We start from the raw sequence: 15,297 nt of genomic DNA, 5'->3' as shown, positions 1-15,297 counted from the left end.
CTGGCTAATTCCACTAAATCTCTCATCTTCTTTCCTTCAGATTTCATCTGTAAGGATTCTGTTAGCTATTAACCAATGCCAGAAATCTTGGTATACTCTCATTCTTGAATTTAAACCCTATTTTCTGTCTTCTCTCTTAACATTGGTTCTGGGGGCTTGAGAAATTCCACTAAGCCTTAATTGCCATCCAGCTAAACCTTGGCCTTCAGCTCAGAGCTGTAGTAAGAAAATAGTATGAGTAGTGAGCTCAGGGTAATTGGCCATGGAGCATAGCCCCTAATACTTGGGGGCTGTATCCAAATCAAAAGGGGAAGGGAGACTATTAAATTTGTCAAGCAGAGAATGCATAAAGAGAAGTGCTTGAGATGGATCTGGAAAATTACCTTCCCTGATTTTCCAGCCTCTTCCAATAGCCAGTAATTTCCTATTCCATGCAACATGAGGTAGATAATCATCTTTACAAATCAGCAAGGTGCATGAGTATCTGAACATTTGTGGTCTGAAATTGCTTGATATGAGCAGAAAGGAATTTTCTTACAGTTTTTTTTTTCCTGAGGGTTGTTTCTCTCATCTAAGTAGAGAAGTAGCCAGCATGCCTTCTTCTTTTTTTTTTTTTTTTTTAATTTTTTTTTTTTCAACGTTTATTTATTTTTGGGACAGAGAGAGACAGAGCATGAACGGGGGAGGGGCAGAGAGAGAGGGAGACACAGAATCGGAAACAGGCTCCAGGCTCTGAGCCATCAGCCCAGAGCCCGACGCGGGGCTCGAACTCACGGACCGCGAGATCGTGACCTGGCTGAAGTCGGACGCTTAACCGACTGCGCCACCCAGGCGCCCCATAGCATGCCTTCTTCTAAATCCATTGAAGTTCAGTGAGCATATGGTCCAAATCCCATGAGATAAACCAACTTCTTACCCACCACACAGATTAGTAGGGAAAAGAAAAATCCTCATTGCCTCCCCACTAACTCGCTGTATCAGGTAGAAATGCTATCACTATCAGTAACAAAAGCCCAACTTACCATGGCTTAAGACAGAAGGATTTATTTATCTCACATTATAAGAAGTACTGAGATAAGCAGGCACCAGCCTTCAGTGTTGCCTTCAAGTACCCAGATCCTTCTGTCTTTCTGCTCAATAATCCCTAGCATGTTGGCTTATCACATTATAGTGGGTTGAATGTAGTGGGTTGAATCCTAACCCACAGAACCTCTATGTTAAAGAGTCTTGCAGATATAATTAAGAACCTTGAAATGAGATTACCCTACATTATCTGGGTTGGCCCTAAATCAATGAGAAGTGTCCTTAGAAAAAAGAGAAGGCATAGGGACAGAAAGTAAAGGCCTCATGAAGAGGGAGACAGACAGTGGAGTTATGTAGTCACAAGCCAAAGAACTCCTGGAACCACCAGAAGCTGGAGGAGGCAAGGAAGGAGTCTTTTCTAAAAGCTTCAGAGAGAGTGCTCGCTTCGGCAGCACATATACTAAAAGCTTCAGAGAGAGTACAGCTTTCTCAACACCTTGACTGTGGACTTCTGGCCTCCAGAACTATGAGGAAATAAGTTCCTGGTTTTTCCAGCCACCATATTTGGGTGCTATCCTTCCAAGCATCATGTCAGAGTTGCTGCTAGCCATTTTTGTCCCTTTCATCAGGAAAACAAAAGATCTTCCAGAAATCTGAACAGCTACATGTGGTAGGCAGAGTTTTGGCCCCCGTCATCTTTGTCCTCTATTTTTACTCCTATGATTATGTTACATGGCACAAAAGACTCTGCAGATGTAACTAGGATTACTAATCAATTGACCGTAATAAAGAGATATCCTGGGGTTGCCTGGTGGCTCAGTCAGTTAAGCGTCCAACTCTTGATCTTGGCTCAGGTCATGATCTCGGGGTTCGTGAGTTTGAGCCTAGAGTCGGGCTCTGCACTGATAGCACAGAGCCTGCTTGGGATTCTCTCTCTCTGCCTCTCTCTCTCAAAATAAATAAGCTAAACACACACACACACACACACACACACACACACACACACACACGACAGAGATATCCTGAATTATCTGGGTGGGCCCAATGTAATCACATATGCCCTTCAAAGAAGCAAGGAGGAAAGAAGAGGCAGTCAGGAAAACTTGAAACACAGAAGGACTCAAGGAACTATTATTTCTGGGTGGAAGATGCAGTGGGCTACAGGGAATGTGTGAGATAGAAATGAATTCTGTCAAAAACCAGTAAGCCTAAAAGAGGACCCAAGTCCCAGATTAGAACTTCAGCCCCCATTGATGCCTTGATTAGCCCTGTGTAACCCCAAGCAGAGCATCCAGTCATGTTGTGCTGGGCTTCTAACCTTCTGAACTCAAACATAACAAATGGGTGTTGTTTTCAGCTACTAAGTGGTAATTTGTGGTGATTTGTTAAGCAATAGGAAATGAATCCACCAAACTGTGGACCCAGCAGCCTCCACTTGCCCACTTCTTAATGCTTAATACTTTTAAAAAATTCTTAAATTTCTTAATACTTAAAAAGATATTATTTCTCTCTTCCAGCTCCTGCTGTAGAGGAGGCAAAGGAGAAGGTGGCTGGGGAGCCAGCCATCTGTGTCCACCATACCGTGGCCCAGGACTTGGCTAATTCCACAGTTTATGGTCTTTCACTTAGCAGTTGCTGCTTCCAGGCACTGATTTCTATATTAGCAACAATTATTTTCGTTATGATAAAAGTAGCTTAGGCAAAAGGAGAGATACACGGAATCTTCTTCTTCTGCTGAAAGGCAGAAATGGAGCAGACTTCCCTGGAGTTTTAGGGAAATAATAATGACAGCTAACATTTGTTGAGTGCTTACTATGTCCAGCTGAGTACTCTCTATGTATTGTTTCATGTCATCTTCACAGTAACTCCGTGAGGTACCTACTAATATCAACCCCATGTTGCAGCTAAGGAAACTGAGTCAGAAAGAGCTTAAGTGACTTTCCTGAGGTGTCTTCCTGTGGACCTTCCCTCAAGAGATAGAGCCTTGAGGGTGAATGGTGTTCCCTAGGAGCCCAGTTTGTCCTCTGAGAGGAGCTCCTCTGCATCTTTCTGTCATAGGGATGGGCTTTGTGAGAAATCAAGAAAAAGAAGAGGCCATGGAAGAGGAAGATGACAACAGTGAAGACAGTGATAAGACTAAGGGCAAAACAAAAGAGCAGAAGACAGAGGACAGAGAAAATGAGGAGGAGGGAAACAAGCAAGAGCACGAAGAGGAGGAGGAGGAGGAGGAGGAGGAGGAGGAGGAGGAGAAGAAGAAGAAGAAGAAGAAGAAGACAGAGAGACAGAGGTCAAGGCCGGCCTCAGAGACTGTGGCTCTGCCCCTTCCCTCCCTTAGTGTGCTCTCAGGCACTGACCCAGGGCTGGGTTCTCAGCTCCAGGAGGCAGCTGCCAGTGGTGAGAACTGGTCCCCACTCACCATGTCCCCCTTCTGTGGCCCCACAAGCCTCTCACCCCCAGCCTGAACTCTGCTCCCATCCTTAACCCAAGCACTAACTCTGTTGAAGAGCCCTGAGGGAATCCTCCTATTATCCATGGGGGAGCCAATGAGAGCCAGATTTTGTACAGGAGAGGGGGCTGGGTGCTGGCATGGTGAATAGAGTGTCCTTGCCTCCCCCTCATAGGCCTGCCCGTGCTACTGACCAACATGGAGCTGGGCCTAGGGTGCCAAGAACTACAATGGCTACTGCAGCGGGAGAAGCTGAGCCCACCCCAGGTGCAGCCCAGCTTCTGTCTCTATCTGAGCACTACTCTCCCCCTCAATGCCTTGGAAAAAGGTGAGTGCCAGTGGGTAAGTTGCCACCACAGCTCTGTGGACACACCAGGTCTCCAGCTTCACTCAATCTGACCCCGAGCAGGCTCAGTACTGCAGCAGGGTGCCATACTCTCTGTGTACCCCAACCCTGGTTCTGTCAAGGGGTTAAGCATCCCCTATGTCCCTATGTGACCCCAAGTGCTAGGTTATGAGCTGCTGAAGGGGCTGAATGTACTGGATCTGAGCCTGAACATGGAAATCCTAGAGGAACAGATGCTGCACGAAATCTTGTGCGTTGAGTGTCCCGAGCTTGAGAGCCGCTGGCAGGACATAAAGATCAGAGCCCTGGATTCCTTTGAAGCTGTGGAGGCTGCTGAGGTGCCTGGGGGTCCTGTTATGGGTGGGGATGAGCTCGAGGCGGGGGGCAGATATGGGTGTGGAGATGAGTGTGGATGGTGGGGGAACCACGTGAGAAAGAATCAGACCCATGGAACAGGTGACTGTCTGCAGGAGGGGCTGCTGCTGATGCTGCTGCTCCAGAACCCAAAACATCAGAAACCAGCCAAATTCCTCCGGGAGATGGTGAGGGCCCAGGCAAAGCTATGTCAGCTGCGTGCCCACTGTGAGGAGCTAGAAGAAATGAGACGGCAGGAGGTGGTACTGTGGGCACCCTATCGGCGTGTGGTCTGGCATGGAATGGCCATTATAAAGGCCCTTAGCCCACTGCAGAACCTGCTTCCACTTTTCCGTATGCACCCAGACAACTGGCTAGCAGCCACCAAGCGGGCCCTGAACAGCATGGAGCAGTATGAGATTCATCAAGGGGAGGACCTGCCCAGCCATCTGCTGCAGCTGAGAACACAGCTGACCCGCCAGCTACTGGGCAGCACTGTGGCTGCGCTGGGCCTGACCCAGTTACCGTTGGTGGGTGCCTTGGGTGCTCTGGCTCTGCTGCAAGTGGCAAGGAAAGCACCAGAGCTGGAGAGGCTGGCGCTTTGGCCTGGCCTGGCAGCCTCTCCTAGCACAGGCTACAGCAAGCCAAGTGTGGCTCGACCGGCCTGGCTGGGGCTGAAAGCCTGGCAAGAATGTAGGATGTTAGAGCTGCTGCCACCATTCGCTGGGCTGTGTGCATCCCTGGCACACCACTCCAATGTTTGGCAGGCTTATCTGTCCCTGTCATCCACAGTGCTGGGTCCTGCGCCTGGGCCTGGACCTGATCCACTTAGTCTCCTCCAGAAGCTGATTCTGTGGCGTGTGCTGCGACCTGAGTGCCTGGCAGGGGCCCTGGCTGACTTTACCACCAGCCTCCTGGGCCGGCCCCTGGATGAAAACCTGGATGCCTCCACCATACCCTTGGAACACAGCCAGGCTACTCAGCCCGTGCTGATCTTGTTGCCACCACCTGGTCACCCCACAGCCACCATGCATCCCCTGACTGTCATCCAGAAACTGGCTGCCAGGCATGAGCAGGTTTGAGCCTTGCTTGTTGGCCACACAGACACCAGACCTCTGTGGACTGAGATGGGGTGTGGTGGTCCCTCCCAGCATGCCCATGGATCTTTCTGGCTTATTCAGGGACTTTTGGGGGTCATTTGTGGCATTACCTTGGGTCCCTTGGGTCACCTAGGATCACTTTGAGTTACTCTGCCACCTCTCTGTTGGTCTTCAGGGACAGAAGCATCTGGAGGTGATCGCCCTGGGCTCTGAAGCCTGGGATCCAGTCTCGGTAGTGGTTAGCACTCTATGCCAGGCTATGCACAAAGGGCACTGGCTGGTGCTGGAGAACTGTCATCTGATGCCTCACTGGCCGAAGGAGCTGCTACAGCCTTTGTGGAGGCTGTTGGATGGAGCCAGGGGTGCGTTTGCTACCTAAATATGGCTTCTTGGACCCTGTCCAGTATCTGGCCTGACCTTGAACTCTCAGGCCTCATGGCTGATCCCCTCACTCCAAGTCTGTCCCTTGTATCTGACTCCTGACCCTTGAGCCTCAAGTCTGATCCCTAAATTTACATCTGAGCCTTTACCCAGTGATTGATCTCAGCCCCATGTTTGACCCCTAGTGGTCTCGGACCTGGAGTCAGAACTGCTTCTGGCCCAACCTGCAAGCAGGAACATGGCCACTGTCCACAGAGATTTTCGTCTTTGGCTTATTTTGTCTGCAGAGGCTATTGCTTCCTTACCAGGTGAGGAGCTCCCCACTATAGTCTCTCAGATTGGAGGAGGATGGTACCTGTGCTGTGCTGACCCAGCACTCTCCTTCTGCCCCAGCTGTACTGACTCAGCACTCCATGCCTGTTTTCTGGGACCAGTCCCTGGAGCTGGGCCATGTCTTGATCAACAGCATGGAGCTAGCCCAGCAAGGACGGAATGTACAATCCCCAACCAGGACACTGCCTCTGGTCCTCCTACATGGCCTCCTGCTATACCGGCAGCTCTATGGAATGAAGCTGCAGGCACACAGGGGCCGCTGGTGAGGGACCCCATCCATCTTGCTCAGTCAGTCACTCAGCAAACATTGTGCATTTTCCACATCCTGGATGAGTATGACTAATTCATGCCTGGGAAGCACCAAAGTGTGAGGGCAGGGGGGTAGTCAAGAAAGTCTCCTCCAAGGACTTTGAGATCTCACTTTGAACTGAGTCTTGGAAGCAGAGGCAGATCAGGTACCAATGGGGCCTTTCTGAGCAGAGGGATCTAGGCTCAGCAGGAGAGAGATTTCAGTGTGGCTGAGGTGGACACGCTGGGAGGTTGAGTGGGGACAGGCAAGGTTTATGGTAAAGGGCCTTTAAGATCATGGCAAGGGACTGGATTTTATCCTGAGGAGAGTAGGAAGCCACTGGAGGGTTTTAAGTAGGAAAAGAAATGTGATCCTAGTTGTCTGTTGGAAAGATCACTCTCACGGACTGCAGTGTGAATGGACCAGATGGGATAGGGCTGGAGGCAAGCAGAGCAATTTTAAAGGAGGCTCTGGCAGTCTCAAGGGACAAGGCCATGGTATGGGTGGAAGGGACTAGGGTAGTCATAGTAGAGATAGAGAGTAAATATGGAGTGAAGAAGAAGGAGGAGTCAAGACAGCCTCCCAGATTTCTGCCGAAGACAATTGGGTGGCTGGTATGGGGGAAATATGATTTCAGTTAAAAAGCAAGCTGTATGAGGGGTGCTTGGATGACTCAGTTGGTTAAGCATCTGACTCTTGATCTCAGCTCAGTTCTTCATCTAAGGATCCTGAGTTCAAGCCCCATGTTGGGCTCGGGGCTGGGCATGAAGCCTACTTTAAAAAACAAAAACAAAAACAAAAAAACAAGTTATATTGGAAGTGCTAAGTGCAAATGACTGGTGAGCCCTTATGAGTTGGGAGCTTGGGCTAGACAGACCAGAGTCCTCAGCATATAAATGGTTCTGAAACCCTGCTTCCTGCTCCCCTCCCCCAGGAGTCAAGTGACCCTGACCCAGGTCCTTCAGATCCAAGACCAGCTGTGGGCCAGCCTTAGCAATCCCAGTGCTGCCATGCAGGAGCTGGCTGGTGAGAATCTTCCTGTCCCCATGGAAAGCCCTGGAAGGGGCAGGGGGAGTGGGAGTACTGAGTTTTTGGTTTGGGTTTGGGAGGTGGTGGAAACTGGAGAGGCTAGAACTGAGGGGTTCTGACCTCATTCTCAGCTTCGGTTTTCTATGGGGGTCCTGTGGGAGACAGCAAGGACAGGGAGGCCCTGACTAGCCTAACACAAGCCTGTCTGAGCCCCAGCAGCGGGAGCTGGGCTCAACCACACACACCCCAGTATCTGCTGGCCACCCTGCTGCCCAGCCCAGGTAAGCTCCAGCCAGGTATCTGTGTTGGGGTGGGGAACCATGCCATGCCACTCTCTCAGGAATGTGAGCTGCATCCTACAAAGGTGTAGGAGGGGGCAATATTCACACAGTTATGGGATGGTGGCTTAAATGTCAGAGGAAGGCCTACTCCCTTGAGTCTGGGTGGGGCAGAGTCCATCTTATCTATCTCTCTTCCCTCTCTCCACCTCCAAGAGCTAGGGGAACTGGATGCTTTGGCAGAGTGCAAGGCCCAGATGCACCTACTGCCCACACCTCCTGAACCCCAGAGCTGCGGACTGAGTGCCGGCCCCCGGGCCTGGCTGTTGCACCGCAAGAGTCGCGCTCTCTTGAGCGCGCTACAGCGGAGTCTACCCGCTTGGGTTCCTGCGGCTCGAGGAGGTTCCAGGCGCACGGAAAGGCGGCTGCGGCAGCGCCTAGTGCAGGCCAAGAGGAGGCTGGAGTCACTGCAGGCTCTGCTCATGGACACCGCCCGCCCGGAAGAGTCTGGCGCCGGGTGGGTGGTGCCGCGGCAGCGGCCTCTGCAGGCCTTCCTCCAGACCGAGGTGCTGGAACTGAGCCAGCTGGCGCGCACGGTGCTATGCGACCTTGATTGCCTGTTGCAGCAGCTGAAAGGCGCGCCCCCGTGCGCCTCCCGGCGCTGTGCCGCGGTGGCCCACGCTCTCTGGACTGGCCGCCTACCCCCGCCTTGGCGTCCCTATGCGCTTCCCGGCCCGCAGCCGCCCTGGCATTGGCTGCGACAGCTGTCCCGCCGTGGGCAGCTGTTGGTTCGCTACCTGGGGGTGGACGCCCAAGTACCAGGGCGCATCTTTCACCTATCAGCCTTTTGCCACCCGCGCCGCCTGCTGCTGTCACTGCGCTCGGAGGCTACCTTTGCTACGGGCGCCCTGCACCAGCGTGTGCCCAGCTCGAATCTCCCTGAATGCCAAGGCCCTGGCTTCAGTGGGCTCCCATACAAACGTCAGGAGCTGAACAGCAACCCTTTGCACCTCCAGGTATATTCATGCCATCCCTCCGTTTACACTTCCGCCCCCTCAAATCCTTGATTACATCGTGCAATTACCCCATCTTGCCTCTTTGTGATCTTTCCCCTTCAGTAGGCCCATCTGCTCCGATACCCCGCATCCCCAGGACCCCTCCTAGCCTTGCCTGATAAGCTTCTTGCGCCCCCAGGTGGTGAACAGCCCAAATCCTACAGTTCCAGAGATGGGGCTGCTGCTGATTGGGCTACAGCTCCGGAACGCTGAGTGGGACCCGTTAGCAGGGGCCCTGCAGGACAGCACCTCCAGCCAGCCCTGCCCTCTGCCACCTGTCAGCGTCTGCGTCCAGGCTCGGGGCGCCAATGACCTGACACCCCCAGCCGGTCTGGCTGTGTATTCCTGCCCTGTGTACATGGAAGGCCCCCTAGGCATTGTTAGGCTGCACAGCAGGAACATCCTGATGTACCTGCCCCTGCCCACGAAGCTCAGCCCCGCCACCTGTGACCAACTGAGAGTCCATGTGTGCAGCCCACCCTTGCCATGAGCCCTCAACCAAAATAAAGTTGGGGTGATTCGATTAAAGGTTTCTGAGATTTAGTAGTGCAAGGTGGTGTGCACATGGAAAATTGACATGCTAAGGGGAAACCCCAGTGTGCACAACTGAGAGGGGGATGTGGGTATTCCGTGGGAAGATGGGCCTAGTGTTGGTCACGTATCCAAGGCTCTAGGCAGATGGGGATGGCTAATACACAGGATCCTGAATCCTTGCCCAGCTTTCTATTGTGGTCTCAGTACTTGTGCTAAATCCACAAGGGGTGGAGATATATATATATATCTCCACATATACATACATACATACACACATTTTTTTTTCACAAGGGATATTTTTATAGAGAACATTAGAACTGGAAAATTTATTTTTTAGAGCCTTGGTTGTATTACTGAGAATGCCTCAGTCTGGCCCTACCAGTCATCCCCTCCCCTGGGATGGATTCTCCCAGTGAGTCATACACATAAAAAATAAAAGCCAAATTAAGATACAAGGTTTTATGTGCATTCAACAATTACTTATTGAGCACTCCTCTGGGTCACGTGCTCTTCCTGGCACTTATGAGGTTGTTCCAAAGCAGGAAGACAGAGAAGGAAAAGGTCAACATATGGATAAGTTAAATTTGATGATTTCTATGTGTTATAAAGACAATAAAGGAGGCTGACATGTTAGAGCACGACTAGAGGGAAGCAGTTAGTATAACTTGGGTGGTCAGGGGATGCTTCCTAAACATTAGAAAGGGAGCTACTTGAAGATCTAGGAGGAGAGTTTCTGGATAGAGCCCTCAGTAGGTGCAAAGGTCTTGAGGCAGGACAGAACATGTAGCTGGAGTGTGGTGAATGAGGGGCAGGGTGATACAAAATGATGGAAAAGTATAGAAAGGGGTAGGCCACATACAGCCTTTTTGTGATAATGATCTTGTATTTTATTTTAAAAAGCATGAGGAATCTAGTAGAGAGTATTAGGTATGAGAGGACATGATCTAATTTGGATTTTGAAAAGATAACTCTGGCTATTCTGTGGTGGATGGATAGAAGAAATTCCAGAGTAACAAGGAGGAATATTTATTTGGAGGCTTGAAGTAATTCTAGTGGAAGATGATGGAGTTTGGATTAGAGTCCCAACAGCGGAGATGGAGAATTGATAGATTTAGGTAATATTCAGGAGGCAAAGCCATAGGATTTGCTGATGGGCTGGATGTGAAGAGTGAAGGAAGAGGACAAGTTTAGGATGACTCTGAGATTTAGGTTTGAACAACTGAGTGGATCATGGTGTCATTAATTGAGATGGGAAATTGGCTGGGGGATAGGGAATCAAGAGTTCTGCTTTGATATGCTCAAACTTTGATATGCTTATTAACTGATTGCATGCTATCCCAGGACAAACTTCTCTTATAAAAGCTAGGTTAGTTGTACAGCTGAGCTAAAGACCTACATGGGCTCCTCTCCTTGCCCCTGAGCACCAAAACTCAGTAGGTGCAACCTACTTCCCTCTCTGTATGGCTAGGTATGAGCTATGTGGTGGGAAGTAATGCAAATGGCAGTGTCTACTGAGCATTGGTACACAACCTCTTCCAGTCACACCTTCACCAGTGACTGTGATGCAACTGATGTCCTTTAACAAAAGGCTGAGCAGAGGAGCAAAAATTCCACTTTCCTCAGAAACCCCTTCCTTTTCTTTTCCACAGTCAACCAGACGCATGGGTATTCCTTTGGGAGAGGAGATTGGCAGAGTGTTACAGAGGTCCTTTTGGATAAATGAACCCTGTGCTCTATCCATATATACCATCGCTACTATCTATTCTCCAGTGGGAGCAGGGAGCAACGATCTAAAATTGGTTAGCACAGAACATTTCCTACAAAACCATGCCATTCTCTAGACTGAAATTCAATCTTTTTCTCTTTTATGTAGGATTTTCTCCTTTTTTTTTATTTTTGCAATTTCAGCTTTACTGAGGTATAATCAACAGAAATTTATTCCTGAATTATGTCCAGCCAAGTTATTAAACTTAGTCAATTAGAGATTATAAAATAAGTACCATATTACTGCATTGCTCAAATACAATGACTGCTATGTAAAAATGTTCCAGATTTAACAATTCCACTATTGAAATTGTCGACCAGATAAATTAAAACCCCACTAGGAAATCAAAAGTCCCAAACAATGAAAGGAAGGAAGACAGATGACAGAAGGGAGAAACAGGTCCCATCCTGTCCTGACAGATGGGGGTAGATAAAGTAGAGACAAAATCAACCTCATCTGGGACTTTGGGATGAAGGAGTAAACTGAGGTACTGAGGGCAAGGAAGCATTTGCCCTTTTTTCTACTGAGACTTTAGAAGGAAACTACTCTGCATTATGGACCTACCATGGCCCCAAGAGCATGAAGAGGGCAGAATGGCATGGCCAGGAATAAGTGTCCTTTGACCCCTCTATGGTATGGATACTGAACAGAGACTGTTTTGGCTGGATGGAATAGGAGGCAGAGAATCACTGGGGTCTGCAGCACTAAAGAGGAGGCCAAAGTGGCAGGGAGGGGCACAAGGCCCTGAGAGCAGAGACCACCAATTCATCAGCTTTAGAAGGAGATGTTGGCAGAATGCCTATGTGTGGGGCAGGGCAAGCCATACCCAGAAGAGTCCAGCTTGAGCACATCCAAGAACCATTATTAAGCCAGGGGACTCCTTCCTTCTAATACCAAAATGCCACATAAGCCCTCCCTTCTATACCCAGATGCCACTTTGGGGAGGAGCAAAGGTAGAAAAAAAAATGAAACCCGAAGAGACTGAATTTATTTCTAGACTCTACTACTATCCAGTGGAGTGGAGGAGGGAGTGAGGCTTGTGGGGAAAACCAGACCAGTAACTAAGAAAGGAGCTAAATTTTATTTACATATCCCAATTTGTAAGGAAATTTGTGATTCTGTTCTGTATTCACTGTATACACTAATAATCCGAAGACCAATACTTTCATGGACTACTGCTCTGTAACTCACCTGAAACTCACTTATTTTTGTAGCTTTTCAGTCTAATTTGAAATCCTTATTCAGAAATAGGATAGAGGGAAATGTCTGAAATGGGCGGAAAAAAGTACCAGTTTTACCCACTAATGTCTAAGGTATCTATAAGATAGGTACTATTCCATGTTACAGACGAGAAAACAGACACAGATTCAGTAAATTATCCAAGGTCACAAAGTCAGAAAATGGTAAGCCAGTTTATGAATCTAGACATTTGTCCTCAGAATTCATTCTCCTCACAGCTTTCCATTGCCTCTACCATACCAAATGTCGGGGGGGGGGGGGGGCGGGTAGTGGAAAATAAGCATTCTCATGCACTGTTGGTAGATGGTTATCCTGGTGTAGTTATTCTGGGGAGCAATCTAGCAGCACTTGGTGAAATTAAATATACTATATGCTAAGGGAAACAAAAGCAAAAATAAACTATTGGGACTACATCAAAATAAAAAACTTCGGGGTGCCTGGGTGGCTCAGTCAGTTGGGCGTCCAACTTCAGCTCAGGTCATGCTCTCATGGTCCGTGAGCTCGAGCCCCGCATCGGGCTCCGTGCTGTCAGTTTGGAGCCTGGAGCCTGCTTTGGATTCTGTGTCTCCCTCTCTCTCTCTGCCCCTCCCCCAGTCACGCTCTGTCTCTATCAAAAAATGAATAAACGTTAAAAAAATATTTAAAATAAAAAACTTCTGCACAGCGAAGTAAACAATCAACAAAACTAAAAGGCAGCCTACAGAATGGGAGAAGATATTTGCAAATGATATATCTGATAAAGAGTTAGTATTCAAAATATATAAAGACCTTATAGCATTCAACATGCCCCCACCAAATAGTCTAATTTCTCCAAAGAAGACATTTCTCCAAAAAAGACAGTCAGATGGCTAACACACATACATGAAAAGATGGTCATCATCACTTATCAGGGAAATGCAAATCAAAATTACACTGAGATATCCCTCACACCAATCAGAATGGCTAAAATCAATAACACAAGAAAAAAGTCTTGGCGAGGATATGGAGAAAAAAGGAATCCTATTGTACTGTTGGTGGGAATGCAAACTGGTCTAGCCACTATGGAAACACAGTATGGAGATTTCGCAGAAAGTTAAAAATACAACTATCCTACCATCCAGCAACTGCACTATTAGGTATTCACTCAAAGAATACAAAAACACTAATTCAATGGGATATATGCACCCTGATGTTTACAGCAACATTATCTACAATAGCCAAATTATGGAAGCAGCCCAAGTGCTTATTGATTAATGAATGGATAAAAAAGAGGTGGTACATATATACAATGGAATATTACTCAGTCATAAAAAGAATGAAATCTTGTCATTTGTAACAACATGGATGGATCCAGAGGGTATAATGCTAAGCAAAATAAGAGAAAGACAAATACCATATGATTTCACTCATATGTGAAATTAAAAAAAAAAAAAAAACAAGCAAAGGGAAAAAAAAAGAGACAAACCAAGAAACAGATTCTTAACTAAGAGAACTTTTTATATAGGTAACTCTGATAGAGGGGAAGTGGGTAGAGGTAAGGGTTAAATAGGTGATAAGGATAAAGGAGTGCACTTGTGACGAACAATGGGTAATTAAAATAAAAACTTAAAATATATATTTACTATCTTCTAGCAATTCTGCTCCCAGGTTTATGTCTTAGTGGGTTACACACAAAGTGAGTGAGGACGTGTTCTCTCCTACTCTACTTTTTAAAAGAATTTGTGTTGGATTGACATTTCTTCCTTCCTTAAATGGTTGATAGAATTTGCCAGTAAAGCCATCTGGGCCTGGAGTTTTTAGTTTTGTTTTTGTGGGGGGGAAGTCTTAAATTTTAAATTCAACTTTAGTAGATTTAAGGCTATCAGGTTTTTTATTACTGGATTTTGAGAGTTCTTTATATATTCTAGATACTAATCCTTTGTCAGATACATAGTTTGCAAATATTTTCTCCCAGTCTGTAGCATTCTCTTAACAGGATCTTTCACAGAGCAAAGATATTTAGCTTTGATGAAGTCCAATCTATCAATTTTCTTTTATGGATCATACTTTTGATGTCAAGTTTAAAACTCTTTGCCTCACCATAGATAGCAAAGATTTTCTCCTGTGTTTCTTTTCTAAAGTTCTTTTATTGTTTTATACTTTACATTTAAGTCCATGATTTATTTTGAGTTAATTTCTGTATAAGGTGTGAGACTAGATCAAGGTTCATTTTTTTGCCTATGGATGTCCAAGTTCTCCACCTCCATCTGTTGAAAAGGCTTTCTCCCACTTAATTGCTTTTGCATCTTTGTCAAAAATCAGTTGGGCATAGTTGTGTGGGTCTATTTCTGGGTTTTCTATTCCATTCTACTGATTTATGTGTTTATCCCTCCCTCCACCAATACCACAATCTTGATTATTGTAGCTATATAGTAAGTCTTAAAATTGGGTAGACTGATTCCTTCTACTTTATTATTCTCTTTTCAAAACTGTCTACTTATTCTAGTTCCCATGTCTTTCCATAAAAATTTTAGAATAATCTTGTCTGTGACTACATAAAATCACACTGGGATTTTGATAGGAATTGTGTTCCACCCTCTGTGGTTTGCGTATGTACACAAATGATATCTTTACCATGTTATGTTTTGCAATCTGTGAACATGGTCGGTCTCTACATTCACTTAGATTTTTTACTTCTTTCATCAGCATTGTATAGTTTTTAGCATAAAAGTCCTATAAATGTATTTTAGGTTTACAACTAAATATTCAATTTCTCTGTGAGCAAGTGTAAATGGTACTTTCAATCTCAGTGTCTACATATTCACTTTTAGTGTACAAAACCATGGGTTTTTGGGTTTTTTTTTTGTATGTTTATCCTATATCTTGTAACCTTGTTGAACTCATTTATTCTAGGAATCTTTTTGTAGATCCTTTAGAATTTTCTATATAGACAAACATGTCAACTGTAAAGAGGAACAGTTTGAGTCTTCTGTTCTGTATGCATTTTATTTCCTTTTCTGTATTGCACTAGCTAGAACTTCTAGCACTAATTTGAGTAAGTGGTGAATCCTTGCATTCCAGGTAAGTATTCCATTTTTCACCATTAAGTGTAATGTTAATACAGATTTTTAAAAAGGAGATATCCCTGGGGTGCCTTGGTGGCTCAG

The 15,297-nt window shown here is 46.8% G+C and overlaps 1 protein-coding gene across 13 annotated transcripts in view; it reads left to right on the top strand.

Annotated features, from left to right (window-relative positions):
- The window catches only part of DNHD1 (dynein heavy chain domain 1), a 79,701-nt gene extending 70,539 nt beyond the window's left edge, over nucleotides 1–9,162 (top strand). For 10 of the 13 annotated variants that reach the window (XM_086678131.1, XM_086678129.1, XM_086678132.1 and 7 more), the window contains 11 exons: nucleotides 3,082–3,417; nucleotides 3,645–3,797; nucleotides 3,975–4,153; nucleotides 4,286–5,245; nucleotides 5,445–5,631; nucleotides 5,836–5,958; nucleotides 6,044–6,245; nucleotides 7,207–7,298; nucleotides 7,433–7,582; nucleotides 7,796–8,595; nucleotides 8,774–9,162. In XM_086678131.1, the coding sequence (XP_086534257.1) occupies nucleotides 3,082–3,417; nucleotides 3,645–3,797; nucleotides 3,975–4,153; nucleotides 4,286–5,245; nucleotides 5,445–5,631; nucleotides 5,836–5,958; nucleotides 6,044–6,245; nucleotides 7,207–7,298; nucleotides 7,433–7,582; nucleotides 7,796–8,595; nucleotides 8,774–9,124 (3,533 nt within the window). In that variant the 3' untranslated portion in view covers nucleotides 9,125–9,162. Of the gene's footprint in view, nucleotides 1–3,081; nucleotides 3,418–3,644; nucleotides 3,798–3,974; nucleotides 4,154–4,285; nucleotides 5,246–5,444; nucleotides 5,632–5,835; nucleotides 6,246–7,206; nucleotides 7,299–7,432; nucleotides 7,583–7,795; nucleotides 8,596–8,773 lie in introns of those variants that run through there. The other 3 variants (XM_086678124.1, XR_015241050.1, XM_086678133.1) reach the window with 3 other exon arrangements.
- The last annotated feature ends 6,135 nt before the right edge of the window (nucleotides 9,163–15,297 follow it).

This window comes from Puma concolor, chromosome D1 (genome assembly GCF_028749965.1).
Source record: "Puma concolor isolate L17-30 chromosome D1, mPumCon1.1.hap2, whole genome shotgun sequence".
Taxonomy (NCBI): Eukaryota; Metazoa; Chordata; class Mammalia; order Carnivora; family Felidae; genus Puma; species Puma concolor.
This window is presented reverse-complemented; position numbering and strand designations above follow the sequence as displayed.